The 18,986-nt window shown below is 41.4% G+C and overlaps 1 protein-coding gene across 2 annotated transcripts; it reads right to left on the minus strand.

Annotated features, from left to right (window-relative positions):
* Positions 1-597: 597 nt before the first annotated feature.
* On the minus strand, positions 598-15,741 carry LOC111229052 (tankyrase-1). 2 transcript variants are annotated; one of them, XM_022755217.1, is made up of 28 exons: positions 15,245-15,741; positions 14,404-14,628; positions 13,973-14,068; positions 13,355-13,391; positions 12,874-12,949; positions 11,412-11,432; positions 9,605-9,699; positions 9,444-9,510; positions 8,499-8,685; positions 8,108-8,229; positions 7,691-7,782; positions 7,479-7,557; positions 7,171-7,342; positions 6,815-6,894; positions 6,479-6,624; positions 6,131-6,296; positions 5,805-6,024; positions 5,575-5,684; positions 5,107-5,295; positions 4,625-4,871; positions 4,410-4,492; positions 4,035-4,155; positions 3,808-3,905; positions 3,600-3,674; positions 3,291-3,396; positions 2,906-3,092; positions 2,570-2,726; positions 598-1,843 (listed from the first exon to the last, which is right to left on the minus strand). In XM_022755217.1, exons 1-28 carry the CDS (start codon positions 15,693-15,695, stop codon positions 1,757-1,759), a joined length of 3,792 nt encoding a protein of 1,263 aa, XP_022610938.1. In that variant the 5' UTR covers positions 15,696-15,741; the 3' UTR covers positions 598-1,756. The 2 variants fall into 2 exon arrangements, with proteins under 2 accessions (XP_022610938.1, XP_022610944.1); XM_022755223.1 differs by lacking the exon at positions 11,412-11,432.
* Positions 15,742-18,986: the final 3,245 nt, after the last annotated feature.

Here is an 18,986-nt window from a genome sequence, read left to right on the forward strand (position 1 = left end):
GAAAACTTAAAAAGAAAATTATTTTTTTAATAAGTAAAAAAAATCCCGACTTTCTGAATTAACGAGAATAATTATCTCGGTAAAGAAAAGGACTTTTTTTTTTTTAATTTATCTTTTGAAGAGTTAAAAAAAAAAAGGTTTTCTGAATAAATGATATAATTATCTCGTTAATTAAAAAAAAAAAAAAAACAGCAGATTTTTTTCCTTAAGTGCATACATTACCTTTCGTAGTTCGCAGATTATAAGGGATAGATAGAGAGCTAGGTAGGTATATGCATAGATAGATAGATACATACATACATAGACCCGTAGTCACTCACTCCAGGGAGAAAGTCAGTTTTTTTCACAACTGGACTGGATTTGCTGTCTTGATTCCTTACAGCTGAGTGTTGGTTTAGACATATTGTACCTTTGTCTGAGTAACTACCAAAATCAGATCATACCTGTTTTGTCCTTTGCATCTTGACATGTCACAGCAACTGTACTGCTTTATATTTTTATATGTGATATCAAAGCTTATATACAGCGAAAACATAAACTAAAGCTTTCTACAGAAATGATCGGACTATAAGAATTTCAACACAAGAAGCTGTTAATGGGACATTTATTTAAAAAAAAGTTGGGAGAATCAAGAAGGCATGAAAGGAAAAAAAATTCAGATGTCATTTACAGTTTAACTCAAAGATACTGTTAAACAGCAACAGTTATACACAACCATTTACACAACCTGTACAAATATTTTTTTCCCGCATATTTGCAATTTAAATTCAAAATAACTTAAATAGGTTTCTATGTAAAAGTGCAAATCCATATGCGTGGGATGTCTGTGAGTAAGACCATGGTGACAGAAGGGTGCCTTGATGACTTGTAAGGCATCACAAGTACATTTCAACATATACCAGCTCTACTGTTTGAAGCACAGTCATATATAATGCTTTTAATGTACAACATCCACGTCTTGTGTAATTATGATGCCTTACATTGCATTAAGCTACTGATCACACATCCTCTCTCATACAAATCAATATTGTAATGACAATAAAATAGTCTCTTGTGATTTGACAGAGAGCCCTTTCTCAATCTAATGTGTCCAGCCCTGAATAAAACCACTAAAAAACATTTCAGTTCAGTCAGTGTCTGTAGTGTTATTAGGGTCAAAGTTTGGAAAGTCAGCATTTCAGCATAGCAACAATGCACTGTTACCTGTTTGGTAGTGTTATTATAGGTTAGCATTAAAATCACAGTTACCAGAGGCCATTCTGTACAGGATGAACCCAGATACAGTGGGGAAGTAGTAGTCCACAGATTTCAGGCTTTTGACAGTGAGACAGTGTGTGTTTGTGTGTGTAGAGGTGAAGGGTCGGTGATTCTCCACAGTCACAAGGCATGAGGCGACAAAGAGTGAAAACTGTTAATGCTGATACTTTATAGTCTCTAAGAGCATCCTCCTGATTGGTGAGGAGGAGGGAGAACTAACCCACACACGCTATTGGGCCTTACATGCTTCTGTATTAACATGCAGCCGATGCAAAAAAAAAGGAAAAGGAAAAAAAAAGTGTGTCATCACCACGAGTAGGAGAGTATTATACAGCATATCCACTCACAAAGCACTGGTCACCATGGGTTCTACTGGACAGGAGACTGGAAATGTGCTTGGTAAAGAAAAGGTGTTCAGGCATTTGCAATACAAAGGAGAAAATAACAAGCATCAAGTCCTTGTGTGTGTATGTGTGTGTGTGTGTGTGACGTAACATAACTACGACTTCTGCTCGGCTCCTGCAGCAGACTGGGCTGCGCTCTCTGGTTTAAGGATCTGATAGGTGATGAGGTACTCTGGGTAGGCCTGAAGGAGGAATACAGCAAGACATTGGTCAACATGAGACAGAAGGTGTTTGATGTATTTTTGTTAATACTACAGACTTTTGTTTTTAAAAATTAATTTTAGATTATGGTGACATCTTGTACAGACATGCTTCAGCTGCAACCCTAAAACCCCATGATGCTGTCTACAACTCTGCTCTTAGGTTCATCACTGGTGATGCCAATAACACTCGTCATTGCATCCTGTATGAAAAGGTTGTATGGTCCTCTCTCTCCAAAGACGTGATTTGCATATGTATTTGTTTATTTACAAAGCCCTTCTTGAAAAACCGCCGTCATATCTTACATCCATGTTAGTTTGGTCCACTGGGCCACATTACAGCAGGACTACCGACTGGCTTACGCTCTGTGTCCTTTGAGTTCATGCTGACTTAGGAAGATCTGCTTTTGGCTTTTTTGCACTGTCCACCTGGAACTTACTACAAAGCACTTTACAAATGAATTCGTTGTTACCTTTTGGTCATTTTAGATTCTTAATCTCTGACCTTTTAACTTCTGTTTGTACCCATTTTAATTGATTCTTGTCATTACATTATTTTATTAATTGTATTTATATGTTTGTTTTAATTTGATGTCCTTTTTAAGTGGTATTTTTATCTACTTAACGTCTTTGTAAATAAGGGCTTTACCCTCAATGATCTTCGAGTTTAAATAAAGACATATATTAATGGAAAGATGCTTTGTTTACCTGCTCTCCTCTGTAGATCACGTATTCAGCGTAGGCTAGGCCGTTAACACTGGGCCGCCCGATTACTGAATGATGTCCTGGGGGAGCGTGGGCCATCTTCATGGCACTGAACTGTAGGAAGGATTTCCCCAGGGTCACTCGGCAGAACAGCATTTGCCTGCGAGTTCAGACCAGAGGAGAACAGTTAGACAGTATTGCATGAATAACCTTTAATTTGATAAAGAACAAGAAGGAACGAAGTAGTTTTACAACCAACACATCTATCAATGTTGTGGTTTAGTTTGAAATTGCACTTTAGCCTGTGATGCTCAAGGTTCAAGGTTAAGTCAAAGTTACCTGTGGCACAGGTAGCAGGAGCGGTCTTTGTGCGTCGGGCAGCCTGTGCCTCCACCGATGCCGTAGACGTACTGATTGCTCTTTGAAGAGTTCTCTGCAAAGTAGATCCCTGCTCCAAACATCCCTCCTATGTAGGCATGGCGCTCATCAAAGCCTTTGTGGATGATGGCGTTGATGAACGGGGAACCTGAAGCAAGACGTGACGACAGGGGCAGAATGATATTATATACAATAACTGACATGCAGTACTTTACACAATTACAAATAGATGCCTGATGAATAAAAATCCAAGGTTAGTAGCAGTTTTTGAACTCAAATGAGACACAACCGACGCCTGATGCTGGCACACAAGTCCAACAGATGGTGAGACAGTGTGTGTGTTTACCATGAAACAACATCCGCTCATTGTGGTGGTTGTGGTTCTCATCTGCGATTTCCTTCTGCCGGTGTGTGTAACGTTCCCTCAGTTTTTTATTGACCACCTTCTGAATCTGTGGGGCACAATATGACATGTATCAGACAAGACGGCGGGCGTTCTGTTGAGGATTAAATGCTGACGCAGACACATCTGGTCAGATTGCTGTAATGTTTTCATTAATACTTTCTACCAAAGAAGTAGTCCCTATAAAAGCTGCTCAGAGGTCTGTGGATTATCAAAGCAGACAGAAAAGGTAGAGAGACTCCTGGTTCACACCTTGATGATGTTGTATCTGCTGAACACACCACCAGCGTTGCCCCCGTCTCTGTGCTCTCGGATGGTGCTCTGCATCTGAGTGACACACACCAAAAACACCATGATGTTATCATTAGACTCTCTCACCATCAGCCAATGGTCTGCAAACAAACTGACAAAAAAAAGATTGCAAAAACCCCAGCAGTTAAATACAGTAAACTCGACTCACCTCCTCCTCCACAGACTGGTACTCCTTGTCGTCGGGGGCGAGGTCTATCAGGATGGTGCCCTGGTTGGCACAGTGGAATGTCAAGTATGGGTTGGCACCTGAAAAGCAAACAGTCAAAATTGAACGCTGCTACGTGTAAGGTTTGAAAATGTCTGACTTTGGCGACCCAATGGTCGTAGAGAAAAAAAAAAAAAAAAAAAAAAAAAATCCCCAGGATGCCTCCTCACCTTGCTGGCCGCCCAGCAGCCTCTCAACACCCTTGATAAGCTTGTGTCGGTGGCCATAGGCGTTAATTCCAATCTCCTTCAGCTCCTCGTGACCCATGTCTGCCAACACATCCAGGGTGATCTGGAAAAAGGAAATGATAGAGCAGGTTTAGACTTTTATACCAGCCAGTAAACGCAACTCAACCTTATGCTGTTGGACTGTTTCTATAAAACCACAGTTTTAAAGTGTCATTATGTTATACTGTCTTATAGAAAGATACTTTATTTATCCCCTAGGGGAAATTCATGAGATGAGACGGACTGACAGACTTCATATACTAATGTGAAAGTAGCGGTTGAGCTTTAAGCATATGAAGTATTTTTGAGGTAGCTGACCTGTTCCCTCTCAAAGATGTCCCTTAAGTGCTCCAGGCCCAGGCTCTTCAGGAACTGACTTATGTTCATGTCCAGCATTGTCACTATGAAAAACAGGGTGTTAAAGTTGAATGAAAAATAGTTGACAATGTCAAAACAGGGTTTGCACACTTCTTCAATGTCTGTATTTTTCTGGAATTCACCAGTATCTGATATCATAAATGCCACAAACTCACTTTCCCCTTCCTTGCGGTCCGTGCCCGTGGCTCCATCTGCCACCCCGGAGGTGCCGGCGGCAGCAGCCGAAGCCAGCTCAGTGAGCGGCCCGGCCAGGTTGTCTATGCTGCTGGCGGCCGACAGACAGGATGGTGTGGAGGCCGGGGAGATGACGGAGGCGCTGACCACTGTGGCCTGGGGCTTAAAGCAGCTGGGCAGGGCATCCGGTGGCATGGCGTCCATCAGCAAGGCCCGGATATCGTCAGCCTGCAGGAATGACAAAGAAAAACTTGTTAAAAGGAGCCCGATTTATTTTCGAGTAGATTTTGATCAGTTGAGTGATCAGTTTTGAGTATAAAACAAATAGCAGTCCGACTGTCATGTAACTAGAGAACGAATAAGTGAAAACATAGATTTTTCTATTTGATATGTTTTAATATAAATCCTTAGACCACCACATAAGCCTGAAAAACTAATTTCACAGTAACCCTTAAGCTGTTACCGTTGCCAGGTCCAGAGCAGTTTGGCCCTCTTGGTTCTTCATGGTGGGGTCAGCTCCATGAGCCAGCAGCAGTGCGCAGAGCTGTGTACGACCCTTCTGGGCTGCCTCATGCAGGGGTGTGAAAGCCCATTTGTCCGTAGCATTCACACACGTGTTGTACTTGATCAGCAGGGCTGCAATGTCCACATGCTGTGAGGGAGAGAGGCAACAGAGGATGAGTCAGTGTTGGTCTGAGCCACAAAACAAATGAAATTTAAGTTGAATAACACAACACAGATCCAGTTAACATTTACTGATGGTATTTAGAGAAGCTGGAGGCCAGAGCACCAACACAATAAATATATTTCAGTTTAAAAATGTTGCAAATTCACAACTGTGAGTTTGCTGTAGTTTAAAGCTTTTTCAACGCGTCAAACCCCCACATGATCTGTGTTTAATAAGAAATGTGTTTATGTTGTTGAGACTGACCCCATAAGAAGCAGCATTATGAAGAGGGATAAGGCCTCCTTTGTCCTGGGCGTTGACATCAGCCCCATGCTCCAGCAGATACTCTGCCACCTCAAGATTGTTGTAGCCAGCTGAGGAGAAGGAGCAGGAGTCAGAGCATGGAAATGTGCTTTCTTTTAACACTTTGCATAACTGGTGCATTTTAATGGCTCTTTTCCAAAAACATATTAAAGTAGCTAGAATATAACTACCTGCAAGGTGTAGAGGTGTGGAGTTGCGCCCCTGTGTGTCTCTGCAGTTGATGTTCTCTGGGGAGCAGAGCTTCTGGACTCGGGCGAGGCAGCCTTTCTTAGCAGCGTCCAACAAGGCAGCATCACCTCTCAGCAGGTCCTGGATGTCTGTGTCGCCATCTTTCACCATGTCCAGCGGCATGTTGCCATCACGGTTCTTCTTGGAGGGGTCGGCTCCGTGCTGAACAGGTCAGACAGATCATCATCATCATCATAACAATCACTAACAGAGGACACAAATGAATCTAAGACGATACTTGTGACAGATGACAATAACGGATCCTCACTTTGAGCAGCAGCTTGCAGATCTCGTATTTGCCTTTAGCTGCAGCCTCGTGAAGCGGGGTGAACTTCCACAGGTCGGCGACGTTGACTGAAGCTCCGTGTCTGACCAGCAGCTCAGCCACTTCATAGTGACCGTAGGAGCAGGCGTTGTGGAGGGGGACCAGGCCGCTAGGAGGAGGAAAAACAGAAGTGAAAATCTTCACACCAGAAAGAAAAGGTGTTTTGCACCTACTTTTAACTTTGTATTTATATCTGCTGCAAAATAAACTCAACATTTAACATACTGTAATGATGCAGGAATGAATCATCACTGTACTGACATACATAGCTTATAGAAAAAAAGAACTCACCCCTTGTCTTTGGCATGGACATCAGCTCCATGGTGCAACAGGTATTCAACTACAGCCACTCGGTTGTAACCAGCTGCAAAGTGCAGAGGAGTGGAGTGGCGGCCCTCCAAGTCCCGGCAATTTACATTTTGAGGGGTGCAAAGTTGCTGCCATACACAGAGACAACGTGACAATTAGCAACTCAACACAGTATTATTATTACAATAATGCAAAAGTAGTTTTGCTGCCAACATTGGCAAGTGAAAATCATCTCCAAACAAATAAAAAAAACAAAACAAGGCACCACGTCTAGAAATTAAACTGTAGCCACAACCACAGAAGAAACCGTGGACTTACTTGCACTGTGTCCAGATCTCCTGCTTTGGCCGCCTCCAGAAATCTGTAGTCCACGTCAGAATTACGTGTGGGAACATTTTCTGGAGAAAAAAAGAGAAAAATCATCTAAAAATCCTCTGATCAGTGTTAATCTGGTACATCCCTCTGAAGACACGTGTACGGCCACATCCACACTAATATGTTTTAATTCAAAACTCACCACTTTAGCTACCCCCCAGCAAAAGGGGTAGCTAAAGGGGGGATGTAACCTAAAAGCATTGAGCACTGAAATGGAGTCAAAAAAAAAAAAAAAAAAAAAAAATCAAACCTAAAAGCTAACCATAGTAAACAGCTAGAAGAGCAGCAGGTCTGCTTACCATTAAGAATCTGCTGTACAGCCTCATTGCCCATCTGGGCAGCAGTGAAACCCTGCAGAGATACGATGGCGGGGTCGGCCCCGTAGCTCAGCAGCAGCTTGCAGGTCTGGATGTGACCAGCCAGCGCAGCTCTGTGAAGAGCTGTCTGACCGAGTGTGTCCACAGCATTCACCTGGAGTCAGAGGAGGTGGAGTTAAGGTTCAGCAACACATTTCTGCATTCTGCAAATTCAACACACATTTCTGAAAATCATTTCCAAGCTGGCTGCACAGAATGAATATTTTGAAACGGTAAATTAAACAACAGACCTTTGCTCCATGTTTCTGCAGCACCTCCAGTATATCGTTGTGAGCTCTCTCGGCAGCAACATGCAAGGGAGTCATAAAGCTGGAGGACACAACAGACAGGAAGGTTTCACTACTTTCTGTTTTGTTATTTCTTTTCTTGTTATCAGTTAATGTGCTGGAACATACACTTAACTTCCTTTTCAAAATGCAAAACCTAAATGTTGTGGACTTACTCTTTGTTCTTCTCATTGATGTTGGCACCTTTACGCAGCAACAACTCCGTCACCTGTTTCCTCTTAGGGTGGGGGGAAGCGACGGCACAGTGCTGAAATACACATCAACATTACATTTGTATGCTGGAATCTAAGACCGGCAACCTTGGAAAAATGTTTTATGTAAATACCAAACCACTAAACACAACAGTCAATTCCATACAACTAACTGTCTGTACATCAGCATTAATCACACACAGCATTGCTAGCGAGACCAATTTTAATTCACTTCAAAATTTGAAATCAGGGAATTTTTTTGTTTGTTGGCATAAACATAATTTGTAACCAATAAAGAAGCTGGGAATAGGAGCTCCATTAGCACTGTTTTCATTCACAAGCAACACTCAAATGTACACGAGTACTCAGGTTGGTTCTGACCAGGGCTGTCTCGTTGGTCTGAGGATGTTTGAAGCTGATGATCTCCAGAGCCAACGTCTTCTTCACTTTGGCCATGTCTGCCTCTCGGGCTGCCTGCAGCAGTGAGTGACCTTTGAACTCATCTACATGGACGAAAAACAAGGAAAATGAACGGAAAATTGAGTGTTTCACATTCTGATTTTTTGAGTGCAGTTTGAGTGATGTCAGGCTACTTATTTGAATGTATTGATGCATTCTGCAAAGACTGATTTGGGTTTTTGAAGTCAACAGCTATTGCTTATGGACTAAACTTATAAGTATATCGCGTCTGTGAGAGTGTTCTCCATAAAATGTGATCCAATCATTGTTGTGTTTGTGTGTGTGTTTGCTGTGCGACTGAGAGAGAACTCACAGGTGAGCCTTTCTTTAAGCTCTGGGGTGGGGGCCATGTCCACGGCGCTCTTGCTGTGACAGTTTAGCAGGGTGGGATCGGCCCCGTGGCTCAGCAGCAGGGAACAGACCTCCACTCGGTTCTTGGACGCTGCCTCGTGGAGAGGAGTGAACTGCCACAAGTCCATGGCGTTCACACAGGCTCCATGCTGCAGAGAGAAGAGCACATCAGAGCACAGGATATGATGTACAGAACAATGAAATGACATTTGTTTACTTCCCAGAATTCGGACTGATCAAAATGTGTATAAAAATATATGTATTTGGAGATTTAAATCCCTGGTTAAAATTGTGGACAATATGTTATTATACCACACAATGGTATTTACGTATTTATGTACTTAAAATTAGAATTTAATTTGTTTGTTTTTTTGCAAACAATCAAAATATGTTTATGTTCATTGTTTCTCGCTAAAACACACTGGAGATATACCTAAGGCCTAATACATGTATGTAATGTAACCTGCCAGTAAATGAACTTGACAGCATTTCCAAATGGTGTGCGTGTGCTGGCTGCATCATCACAGAGTGAAACCTTCCACACAGTTTGGAAAAGAAAGGGATTGTTTCAAAGTCCCAATTTTCTTTCACACAAAGAAAAAAAAACAAAACAAAAAACTCCTCTGGAATGGGGTATTTTTTATCATTATGTCATGGTTAAATCTTTAAATGTAATGTTTTTTGATGTAGTCAAAGAGAACTTGCACTTTATCAAAGACCAAAACCTCTTTGAATTCACATTTCCCTAGGGAAAATAAACATGGAGCTGTGATGGCAGTAAACACCAATGTACATATACTGTGTTCAACTATGTCCATAACCAGGGTCAAGTTTGACTTTGCTGGATTAAAACTACCCTGACATGGGAAGTACATGAATTAAGGATTGAGACTTTAGCGGGTCTTACTTTAAGCAGAAGCTCAGTGACCTCAAAGTGACCATAGGAGCAAGCATTGTGAAGAGGAACCAGACCACTGCGGGGAGAAGACAGTCAGGTTAAGACAGGTTAATGTCAACAAAGATGGCTGAATGACAAATTTAGTTCTTCACACGTCCATGATGTCTCACCCTTTGTCCTTGGCGTGAACGTCGGCTCCGTGCTGGAGGAGGAGCTGAACGATGCGGACCCGATTGTAGCCTGCAGCCAGGTGGAGGGGTGTCGACTGGAAGAGAGGACAGCTTGTTAGCGCATGCGGGCCGCCGGCTGCTTTACTGTGTGCTGCCTTAGATGGCCACAGGAGCAAGCGGCTGATTAGGGCCAGAAGCATTGTGCTATGGCAGGCTACGCTCAGTGAGTTGCAGATGAATGGAGGATATGATGCAAGGTCAATGGAGTTTGTGGGCAAATCCAGCGGCAAAAATTCATTTGCTTTCCATATTGTGTCTGACCTGAGTGTGTGACAACAAGCAACTTTAACATCATTACTCATCTACCTCAACTTCCATTTGGTAAGATCAGCAAAATAAAATATTCTTCTGGGGCTTGGAGGTTAAAAAGAGGTTTTATGCAGTAAGCTGGCAAGAAAGCATCCACTGGTGCAACTGTTAGAATATTAAATTCAGAATGGCTGGGAAGGAATTATGGTTGGGATTCAATAGCCCGTTCAATTTTTATCCAGTTTCACTTAGTAAAAGTTGTTAAGCTCCAAGTCCTTTTTATTTTTTATGGAGAGTAGAAGAGATGTATGCAATTATCTGGCTAAAAAAACTGGCAAACCATCAGTTCTTTGAATGCCAATCATTAAGTTTTGGCTCTTAAATATATTTATGTATTATGTTACTTGAAATCCTCAAAAGCTTAACATCCAGTAAATAGATTTAATTAGAATTTAGGTTTCACGAGTGGGTTCAATACTGGATTCAGGTTTGATAAAATGCTATCGAAACCCAACCGTAACAGGATGCAATGAAGCCACAATAAGCAGGTTAGGTGTTTGAGAAAGCATCTATGCAAGCTAATCAAATGGCTTTACTTATTTCAGCCAAAAAGAAATAAATGTTAGTCTAAGCAAAGCTGCAAATCCAAAATTCAGTGGCATTTGTTCTCTACTCAACAGTCTAGCTCAGGTCAAGCTTACAATAAAAAAAGGAGGGACATCATTCAATTCAATTTCCATGCAGTGCTATTAATGTAAAGCCCAGAAAGCCAGCCGTTAGATCTCAAGCCACAGTGGTAAAAATCAGATGGACGAAAGATTCGAATCATGTGGGCATCATTCAGTGTGGGATGACACGAGCAATCAAAAGTCATTACCATGGAGGGTAGCATAGCACTACAACGACAGGTGAAATGTAGTCCATTCATGTTGCATACCAACTGATCCAACAGGGAACGTCAAGTAGACACAAATTTCACAGACATGTATTCAGGATTCGCTTGACAAAATGCAGAGGGGCAGGCCTTCAGGCATGCATGAGTGATCATCATCACAACAATAAATGAATGAGTGAATTAAAAGCCACATCAGAGACTGACTCGAGAGCAAGTGACTGAAAGTTGGAGAAGTGTGGGTGAGTGTGCAGAGGAGAGGACAGACGCTGAAGAAAGCAGGCAGTGGACATTTTGAGCTCCTCTCCAAATCCAAAAAGATGAGTTGTCACCAAGACACCAACCCAACTCACTCACTAGATCACATGCCACGCACGCTCTCACACACGCACGCGCGCGCGCACACACACACACACACAAAGAGGAGCATCAGGGTAGGATACATGAGTGACCCGTACACCCAGGTCCATGATGTGCAATTAACAAGTGACAGCCAGCTTATTGGTCAAATAAAAACAATGGATTAAAGGAATAAAACAAACAAAAAAAAAAAAAAGAGATCACAACAGTGCATCAATCAAGTGGCCGTTATCAAGGTCAACTTACCAGCATTTTTTGGGATGTTGACTGATCGACAAATGTTGCCAGAGTCACACGGAAAACAAAACGAAACAAAAATTACAAAATGACAGTATCTTTTCACAGCAATTCTTTTCTCCCTTCCTAAGTCAGTGAAACACAAGCTCTAGTTATAAACCCCTGTGTGATCCATCAAACATGGCTTGAAATGAAATGTGACACCAGGCCAGAGAGGTAAATAGCTGGAGGGTAAGTGTGACCTCTCCTCCTCCGTTTTCTCTATGGCTTTGTGAAAAGGCAAGGACTGGTTAATGGTACCCGGCCAAATCTACACTGGCACACTGGCTTAGAGCATGCAAACTCTAAACATACTGCAAAGGAGGCAGGGAGGGAGTAATACTTTATCTGCTGTTGAAGAAAATGTGGTTAGGAATGAGTGAAATGAGCTAACGCTGATATAGTGTTAGTTTCAATGGATTTTTATGCCACAGTGAAGTTGAAAGAAAGCAATTTTGCCAGATAAGACAGGAAATACTTCAATTATTTCTAAGAAAAGTAATGCAAAAACAAACAAAAAAAAAGACAGGGAAATGAAATGCAAAAACAATCTTAAATTAGCAATGCTAAATGCTGATGTTAGAAAATAACTGCAAAGTACGTTCTATAAAAAGTGCATATTTGTATAATTATACTTCTAGTCCATCTGCCAATAAAGAGGGAAAAAAATTCATGCCACAAATACCATATGAGCAAGTTCCAATAACATGGACTTTGGAGTTCAGAGGAAACACTAGAACGATACAGACAAATAAACTACAAAAACAGGCTGCTGCAGAATATTTAGATAGAAGTCTTGTTTTCTGATCTGAGCGGATGCCTGTGAACCTAAATAGATTTCAAGATCACAAATAGCTTTGCTCCAGCATCTGATATGGAAAAGTGATTATGGGAAAGTAGAGAAAGATAGTCCCATCTAAAACATGTTGAAAAATTATTAACAAAAGCACATAACTGTTACTGAATGAGATGTCTGTTTACTTTAGCTCCAGAAAATGAAAACGAAAAAAATTGTTTATTGTGAAAAAAGACCTGTCAACAGAAAAAACGGAGCTTAAAAATTAAAAGCTGAACCTCCACACAATTAATGAAATTGGTAAAGTAAAAGCCGAGATGTTATGACAGGGGCAAATGGACTTCAAGGATGGTCTAATGAGAGTCACACATGCATAATTAGAGAAAGAAAAACATCTATAGTGATCCCCATTAACAGCCTCCCACGAATCCAATGATATAAATCCTCTTTATAGCTGCAGCACACAAACTAATCCAGCCATCATCAGACTACTCACACGTTGTCTGACTCAGGAACGTTCTTGCTATTTTTAAAATACATTAGAATGATTTTGAAACTCTGCACAACATGTTGTATCAACACTGTTGTGAAAGTTATGTCTGGTGTGATGTGGTGTGGTGCTAGTGGCTCATTTACCTTGCGGCCATCACTGGCATGACAGTTGACATTTAATGGAGTCAGCAGTGCCATCAGCTTTTCTTCATTTCCACTCCTGTAATTACATGGAAAAGACTTTCATTAAGTGTTCCTCATCAAAATCTCTATCTCCTGGGATTTTAATGGAGAAACTGAATGCCATAATCTCAATGTCATTTCACAGGATTTCACAGATGATAAGAACTCGATAATAGATTAAACTACGTACTGCTTTTGTTACTCACATGTTTTTAACGGTCACATGTATGTATAAAAATATACTACCCACTATTATAGGCACACTGTGGTTAGTCTACTTCTCACTGTACCTTAACCACTTCATGTTATAGCCACAAACACAGCTAAAAATGTCCCCTCTAAGAGTTAAGTCAAAATTAAACCTGATAAGAAGAAAACAATACAGCTGCTTGACTCTGGCCAACAGGAAATTATAGTAATGACCAGTCAGGATAATACTCACCTTGCTGCTTCCAAAAGTTCATCCTTCTTGTATTCACCTGAATGAAAATAAACATGAAGATTAGAGCTAAATGTAAGCATGTGATGTAACTTTATGTGGTATGTAAGCCTTTACTGCTCATATTTGTTTGGTAAAGGGATGCACCCTGTGGTTCATGGCAATCATTCCATGCAAGGAGACTACCAAAACTAAGTTTGCTAGCCTTTACACTTTGTTCAGGTGGAAAGTTTGGGGTGTTGATAAAGAGAAGGTGCATTAAAGGCTGTTGACAAAGCACTGTGCTGCAGTTACATGCCTCTGTTCCACAGAGAAAAACTAGGACTCAAAAGGAGCAAGGGGTCAGACAACCTGGTGGTCATGCTTAGCCTACAGTGTAATTGCAAAATGCCCAGTTCAGTGTAATAATGGTTTACTGATGTCAGGCCAGAAACATGTGGATCTTCTCTTGTGTGAATGCAGTTCACTTGGCCATTACATTTTGAATAATTTTAAATTTAATGATGATTATCTGCAAGCTGAGGCCTTATTTAATCCCGTAGTCATAAGTCACTTGCTGTGAAAGTGTGAGTAAAATGTATATGGGTTAATGTGAGAGATAAGCAGCTGAAAAGCACTGACCTGTGAGAACAGCCTTGGCTGATGGGTCAGCTAGATCCAGAGCAGATTTTCCATCAGTGTTGCGGATGTTTGGATCAGCTCCATGTTGGAGTAACACTGAGTGACAGAGGTGCAGATAAAAAACGACATGAGTTGGTTATACAGCAAAGAGTTAGGTAGACAAACCACCTCAGTGTTTGCTAAAGTAATTGATAATAATAACTAATAAAAATAATAACGAATAATGCTAACTAACTAATTTCCTGGCACCAGCACTCACATACTTCAAAAACCTTTGTCTCAAAGTCAGACTTTTGAATCCAGATATCAAACTTTTCCAGAACCTTAGCTAAATTGCAACTAATGACACATAAAACTAAAACAGTCTTGAAAAACATTTATCAGATTTCAAGAGTTGTCTGTGCTTGGACATACTCAGCAGGGATCCTTACCAATGCACACATCTATCTTTCCCTTGATGGCAGCCTCATGTAACGGAGTGTAGTTCCAGTTATCTCTGGCGTTGGGGTCTGCGCCCTGACACAAGAGGAGGCTGACAACTTCTGCGTGGCCGAAAGAGCAGGCATTATGCAGGGGGATAAGTCCTCCATCATCCCTGGCATGAACATTGGCCCCTGTCTGCAAGAGGTGCTCCACCACATCTTTCCTGCCAAAACCTGAAAGAGGATTAAAATGAATTTAAATGTAGCTTTTACTCTATGTAAATTTAAGCGTATAAAAATAATCACAACTGCAGGTTTCAGATGGAAATCCCTGCAAAATTTTTGCAGGGATCTTATTATTAAATTATGAAATATAAAATCCGCATTGAGACGCTGCAACATCATTGTAAACATACTTCATTGCCATGATTTACGTGTCAGCAGAGTTAGCGTTTATTTTGTTCAGGACAACTTGTGCAAACGCAAACTTAACACACAAAACGTAAACTCGCATTGTGCTGCCGTTCTTGCTAATATGATCCATTAATTAACGTTTTCTTTCCTTATTTTTTCTGCCAAGCTAAAGTAGGGGTCAGTATGTGTTTTCTCAGCAAATGTTGACGGTCGTCTGCTTGATAATCAAACTGGATCAAATTAGCTGTTTGGCTAATTAGCTATTAATTCAGAAGAGGTAAATTGTAGTTGTCTTTAACCTTATCAGGGGGGGACTAAAAAGCAAGTTAGCTGTAAACACGTCCACCAAAACACAACAACGCTGGCTAACTGCCCGTGACATCATGCTAGCTACAAAACATAGCGCTGCTGCATCATTAGCTTAGCTCATCGTTACCCGCAGCGAAATGAAGGGGAGTTGATTTTCGACCAGCCATGTCCTTCGCGTTAACGTTGACCGAATCGACAAGTCTCTTTACTCTGGATACATCCCCGTTACGACAGGCCTCGAACAGTTCCCTGAACGCCCCGCCGATGCCGCTGCTACCGTCGGTGGGACTAGTAGCTCCAGATCCGGGACTTGAGACGCTGCTGCTGCCGCCGCCAGAGGTTGTCGTGGTGGAGCTCGCACTGCTCGCTAGGACCGGGGCTGGTAGGTCCGGGGAGGCCAGGGCCATGTCAATGCCTCCGCTGCATTCCCTTTCATTCTCCGGGCTTCCGACGGCCGAGGTCAGCAGGGCCATCGGCGGAGAGGCCGGAGGAGCTCCCGAAAGCGAGCTGTTTCTCGGCGGAGACTGTAAGGTACTCTGCTGTTGTTGCTGCTGCGAGGAACGACGGGACACCGCCATTACAGCAGCTCTCAGGCTACAATAAGAGCTGCTCCTCCTTTCCGGTGAAAGTGGTCGTGTTTCCTGTCAGCTGTTTACTCTCAGTGGAGGCTGGCTGTGGAGAAACCCCTCTTAATTTGTCATTTATTTACAAAGCCTGAAAGCACACAATCAAGTCACAGAAAATACTTGTATGCTTGATGTTATGTTTTCATGCTCCACTTGCTCTGGCAAATATTGATTCCTTCTGTCAGTTTTCAGAATTTGCTCAGTTTTTTAATTCTTTCACATTTATCCTCCTTCACACACACAAGACCATTTGGATCAGAAATCCTACAGTGGCCAAACTGTTTCCCCTGTACTCTGCAGTTTTTGTTCACCACTTGAGAAATAAATTATACTGTACTACCAGTTGATGGCAGTGTGACAAACACATTTCTGGCCAAAACATTTCCCTCACTGCTCAATGAATAACAAAAAATAACAAAATAAAAAGACAGTGACATCCAAACCTTACTGTACAACACTGTGCAAGAGTGATGAGCAAAAGCTGTCAATACATCATAAGACAGGGATTTTGCGGCATTTTAGTTATTGTAGCTTATCTGCATTTGTCTGATGACAGATTTCTGTGCTCATCACTATTTTACATAGTAAAATTTGCAACTGGTGTATGTTTGGTCAGCATCCTCCCATTACTGCTCTTTTATTCTTTTGTGTATACATTTCTTGTCTTCTAAAAATAAATTATCTGATAAAACAAATTATCAAGCAAAAACAAATTATCAGGCAAAAATATGACAAAATGATTAAAGCAATTCAAGCACCCACATCATTTAAATGAGACCAAAAATACGAGACACATAATATAAATGAATTAATAAAGTGATGTAAACAATGAACATTTATTAAAACAAATTACCTCTACAACATCTTCTGGTGATGTTCGATAAAGTGATTTAATGTGTAAAATGTTTCAAACTGATGCATCATTCGACGTCTGAGGCCACTCAAAAGCTCCTGGAAAATACATGAAAAGACATGAAGAGAGTCAGTGCCCTGCAGCTTCAACACAGACCAAAGAGCCTGAAAGCCTTCAAACGTCTGGCTCCTCACACTGGTAAAATAAAGAAACAGATGTTGACAGACATCAAGGTACAGACATAATTGAGATTACAGTTACAGTATATAGATGTCGAGGGGAGAGACGAGGGTTTCTTCCTTATTCTATATCATGTACAATGTAATGTGGGGGGGATGCAGGGGAATGGATGTCGGGGGTGACAGTCATTGTTATTTTGTGTGATTGTTTTGGGAGGTATTTATTGTAATGGGTTATAAATATGAAAAAGGAGAATAAAGGAGAAGGTTCCAGCTTGGATTCAGAGTACTGGCCGCAGTTATGGGCACAAACAGTTATCCAGTGCAATGAGGGATTATTATTGAGATGTGCTGATTATCATTTTAAAATAAAGTGGTCATCTGGATAAACTGTAGACTTGTCTACAACCTGTCTCATCACCTCACTGTCAGTGTCTTTGTCGAAATGAATGGTGTTGCGCACTATGAAAATAAGCCCAAGACAGTAGTTATGTTAAAAATAATGATCCTTTAAGGTGAAAATAGAAATAGACTACATCATCTGTTTGTGCAGTTTACTTTATTTAAATTATCATGAATTGAAAGAGAGAGAGGTGGAAAAATGAGGTGATTTGGGTTGAAAAACATCTAGAAACAGCAGATGAGTACAGCCCAGAGGTCTGAGTTCACTGTGTGGACCCAGCACCAGCAGGGTTCAGTCCCAGTGCGTTCCTTTGGACAGACTTGTCCTCAGAGATGCACAAAGCCAGCAGCCCCCGAATCAAGTCGGCAGAATCCTGCCAATCACACATTTGTTTTTACATAAAACGTCAGCACCAGAACTGATTGGAAAAATACCAAAGCACACTGCAGCAATTACTTTCAGATCAGTTAAAAAAGATGCATGACAACACTTCAAGATAACTGATGACAAACCTTGCTATCCTCCGAGGTCTTCCTGATGGATTTTTCCATGTCACCACTTGAGAGCCACTTGTCCACAGAGGTCTCAAGAGCAGTGGCTTTCTTAGCTGCCTTGTCATATTCCTGCCGATCACATGACGGCACAGCATCAATAACTCTCAGATCAAATAAACGTGTGTGAAATCACAATGAGATCACTGATGACCAACCATTAAATCTTCTGAGATGTCATCCTTCAAGGCCTTGATGGTGGCGTGTTTGGAATCAAACAGCTCCTAAAGGTGAATGCACACTTTGTGATTTGTTCTTGTACAAAACAACAACAAAAACAACTCACAAAAAAAACAACTGTTGTGAGAATAATTCTAAGACCTAACATGGTTGAGTCGGTTCTGTTTGGCACTAGAGGAAAGGTCATGGAGCCATCAAAGACTCTATGAAATGACACGACACTTAAACATGATGTGATTCCTGTTGACTGCGTGGTCATACAATCTACTGAACACAGGATGAAACAAAGTGCAGATGTAAAACCGCACCTTAATGTTTTTTGCAGCTGTTTGGTCTCCCAGTCCGAAGGCGAGCGCCACCCAGAGTTTAAACTGCTCTTTCTCCAGATTTTCTGTCACAGACTTGATCTGCCTCTCCAGCACCAAAACCTTCAGGTCGCTTTTCTGCTGCACGTCCAGAAGGGCCTCGGCCTGCTTCCTCTGCAGTTCTTCGTGCTCCTGCTGAGCCTGCATGAATCACATGAATACCCACCAGGCATATGCATCATTCAGTGTCCATCAATTGAGCCAATGAATATAGTTAAAACTAGTGACATGACAAATTAAGCAGTTTACCTGTTCATATTTCAGCTCTAACTGCTGGTTCTTCAAATACAGATCCCGTCTCTCCTTGAGTATATGTGCAGTCACTTTGTTGCTCCTCTGTTGGAGACATTTTCACAGTTTTAGCTCACACTCCAGTTGGTTGAAAAAGCTCACTTACCACTTTCACTTTGATTTCACTGACACCTGAAATGTTTTTGGATCAATATAATTGTCTGTACAGATTTCTGAGCTATTTTTAAGCGCCGCAGGTCAAATTCGAACTAAATGATCTTGAGGAGGATTTAAACATTTCTGACTTTCCTAGTGTTGGCATCATAAACAGAAACAGCAAAGCAAGATGAATCCTGGTGTCTCGGCATTTGACCTGGTGAGTAAAAAGTTGCTATAAATTAAAGGAGTTTTCCTTTAAACCTGAGCGGCAATGAACATCAATGCACAAGTTAAAATATCAGCAGTGAAATAACAACATATC

The sequence above is a fragment of the Seriola dumerili genome, unplaced genomic scaffold, assembly GCF_002260705.1.
Source record: "Seriola dumerili isolate Sdu_G_001 unplaced genomic scaffold, Sdu_1.0 BDQW01000017.1, whole genome shotgun sequence".
Classification (NCBI taxonomy): domain Eukaryota; kingdom Metazoa; phylum Chordata; class Actinopteri; order Carangiformes; family Carangidae; genus Seriola; species Seriola dumerili.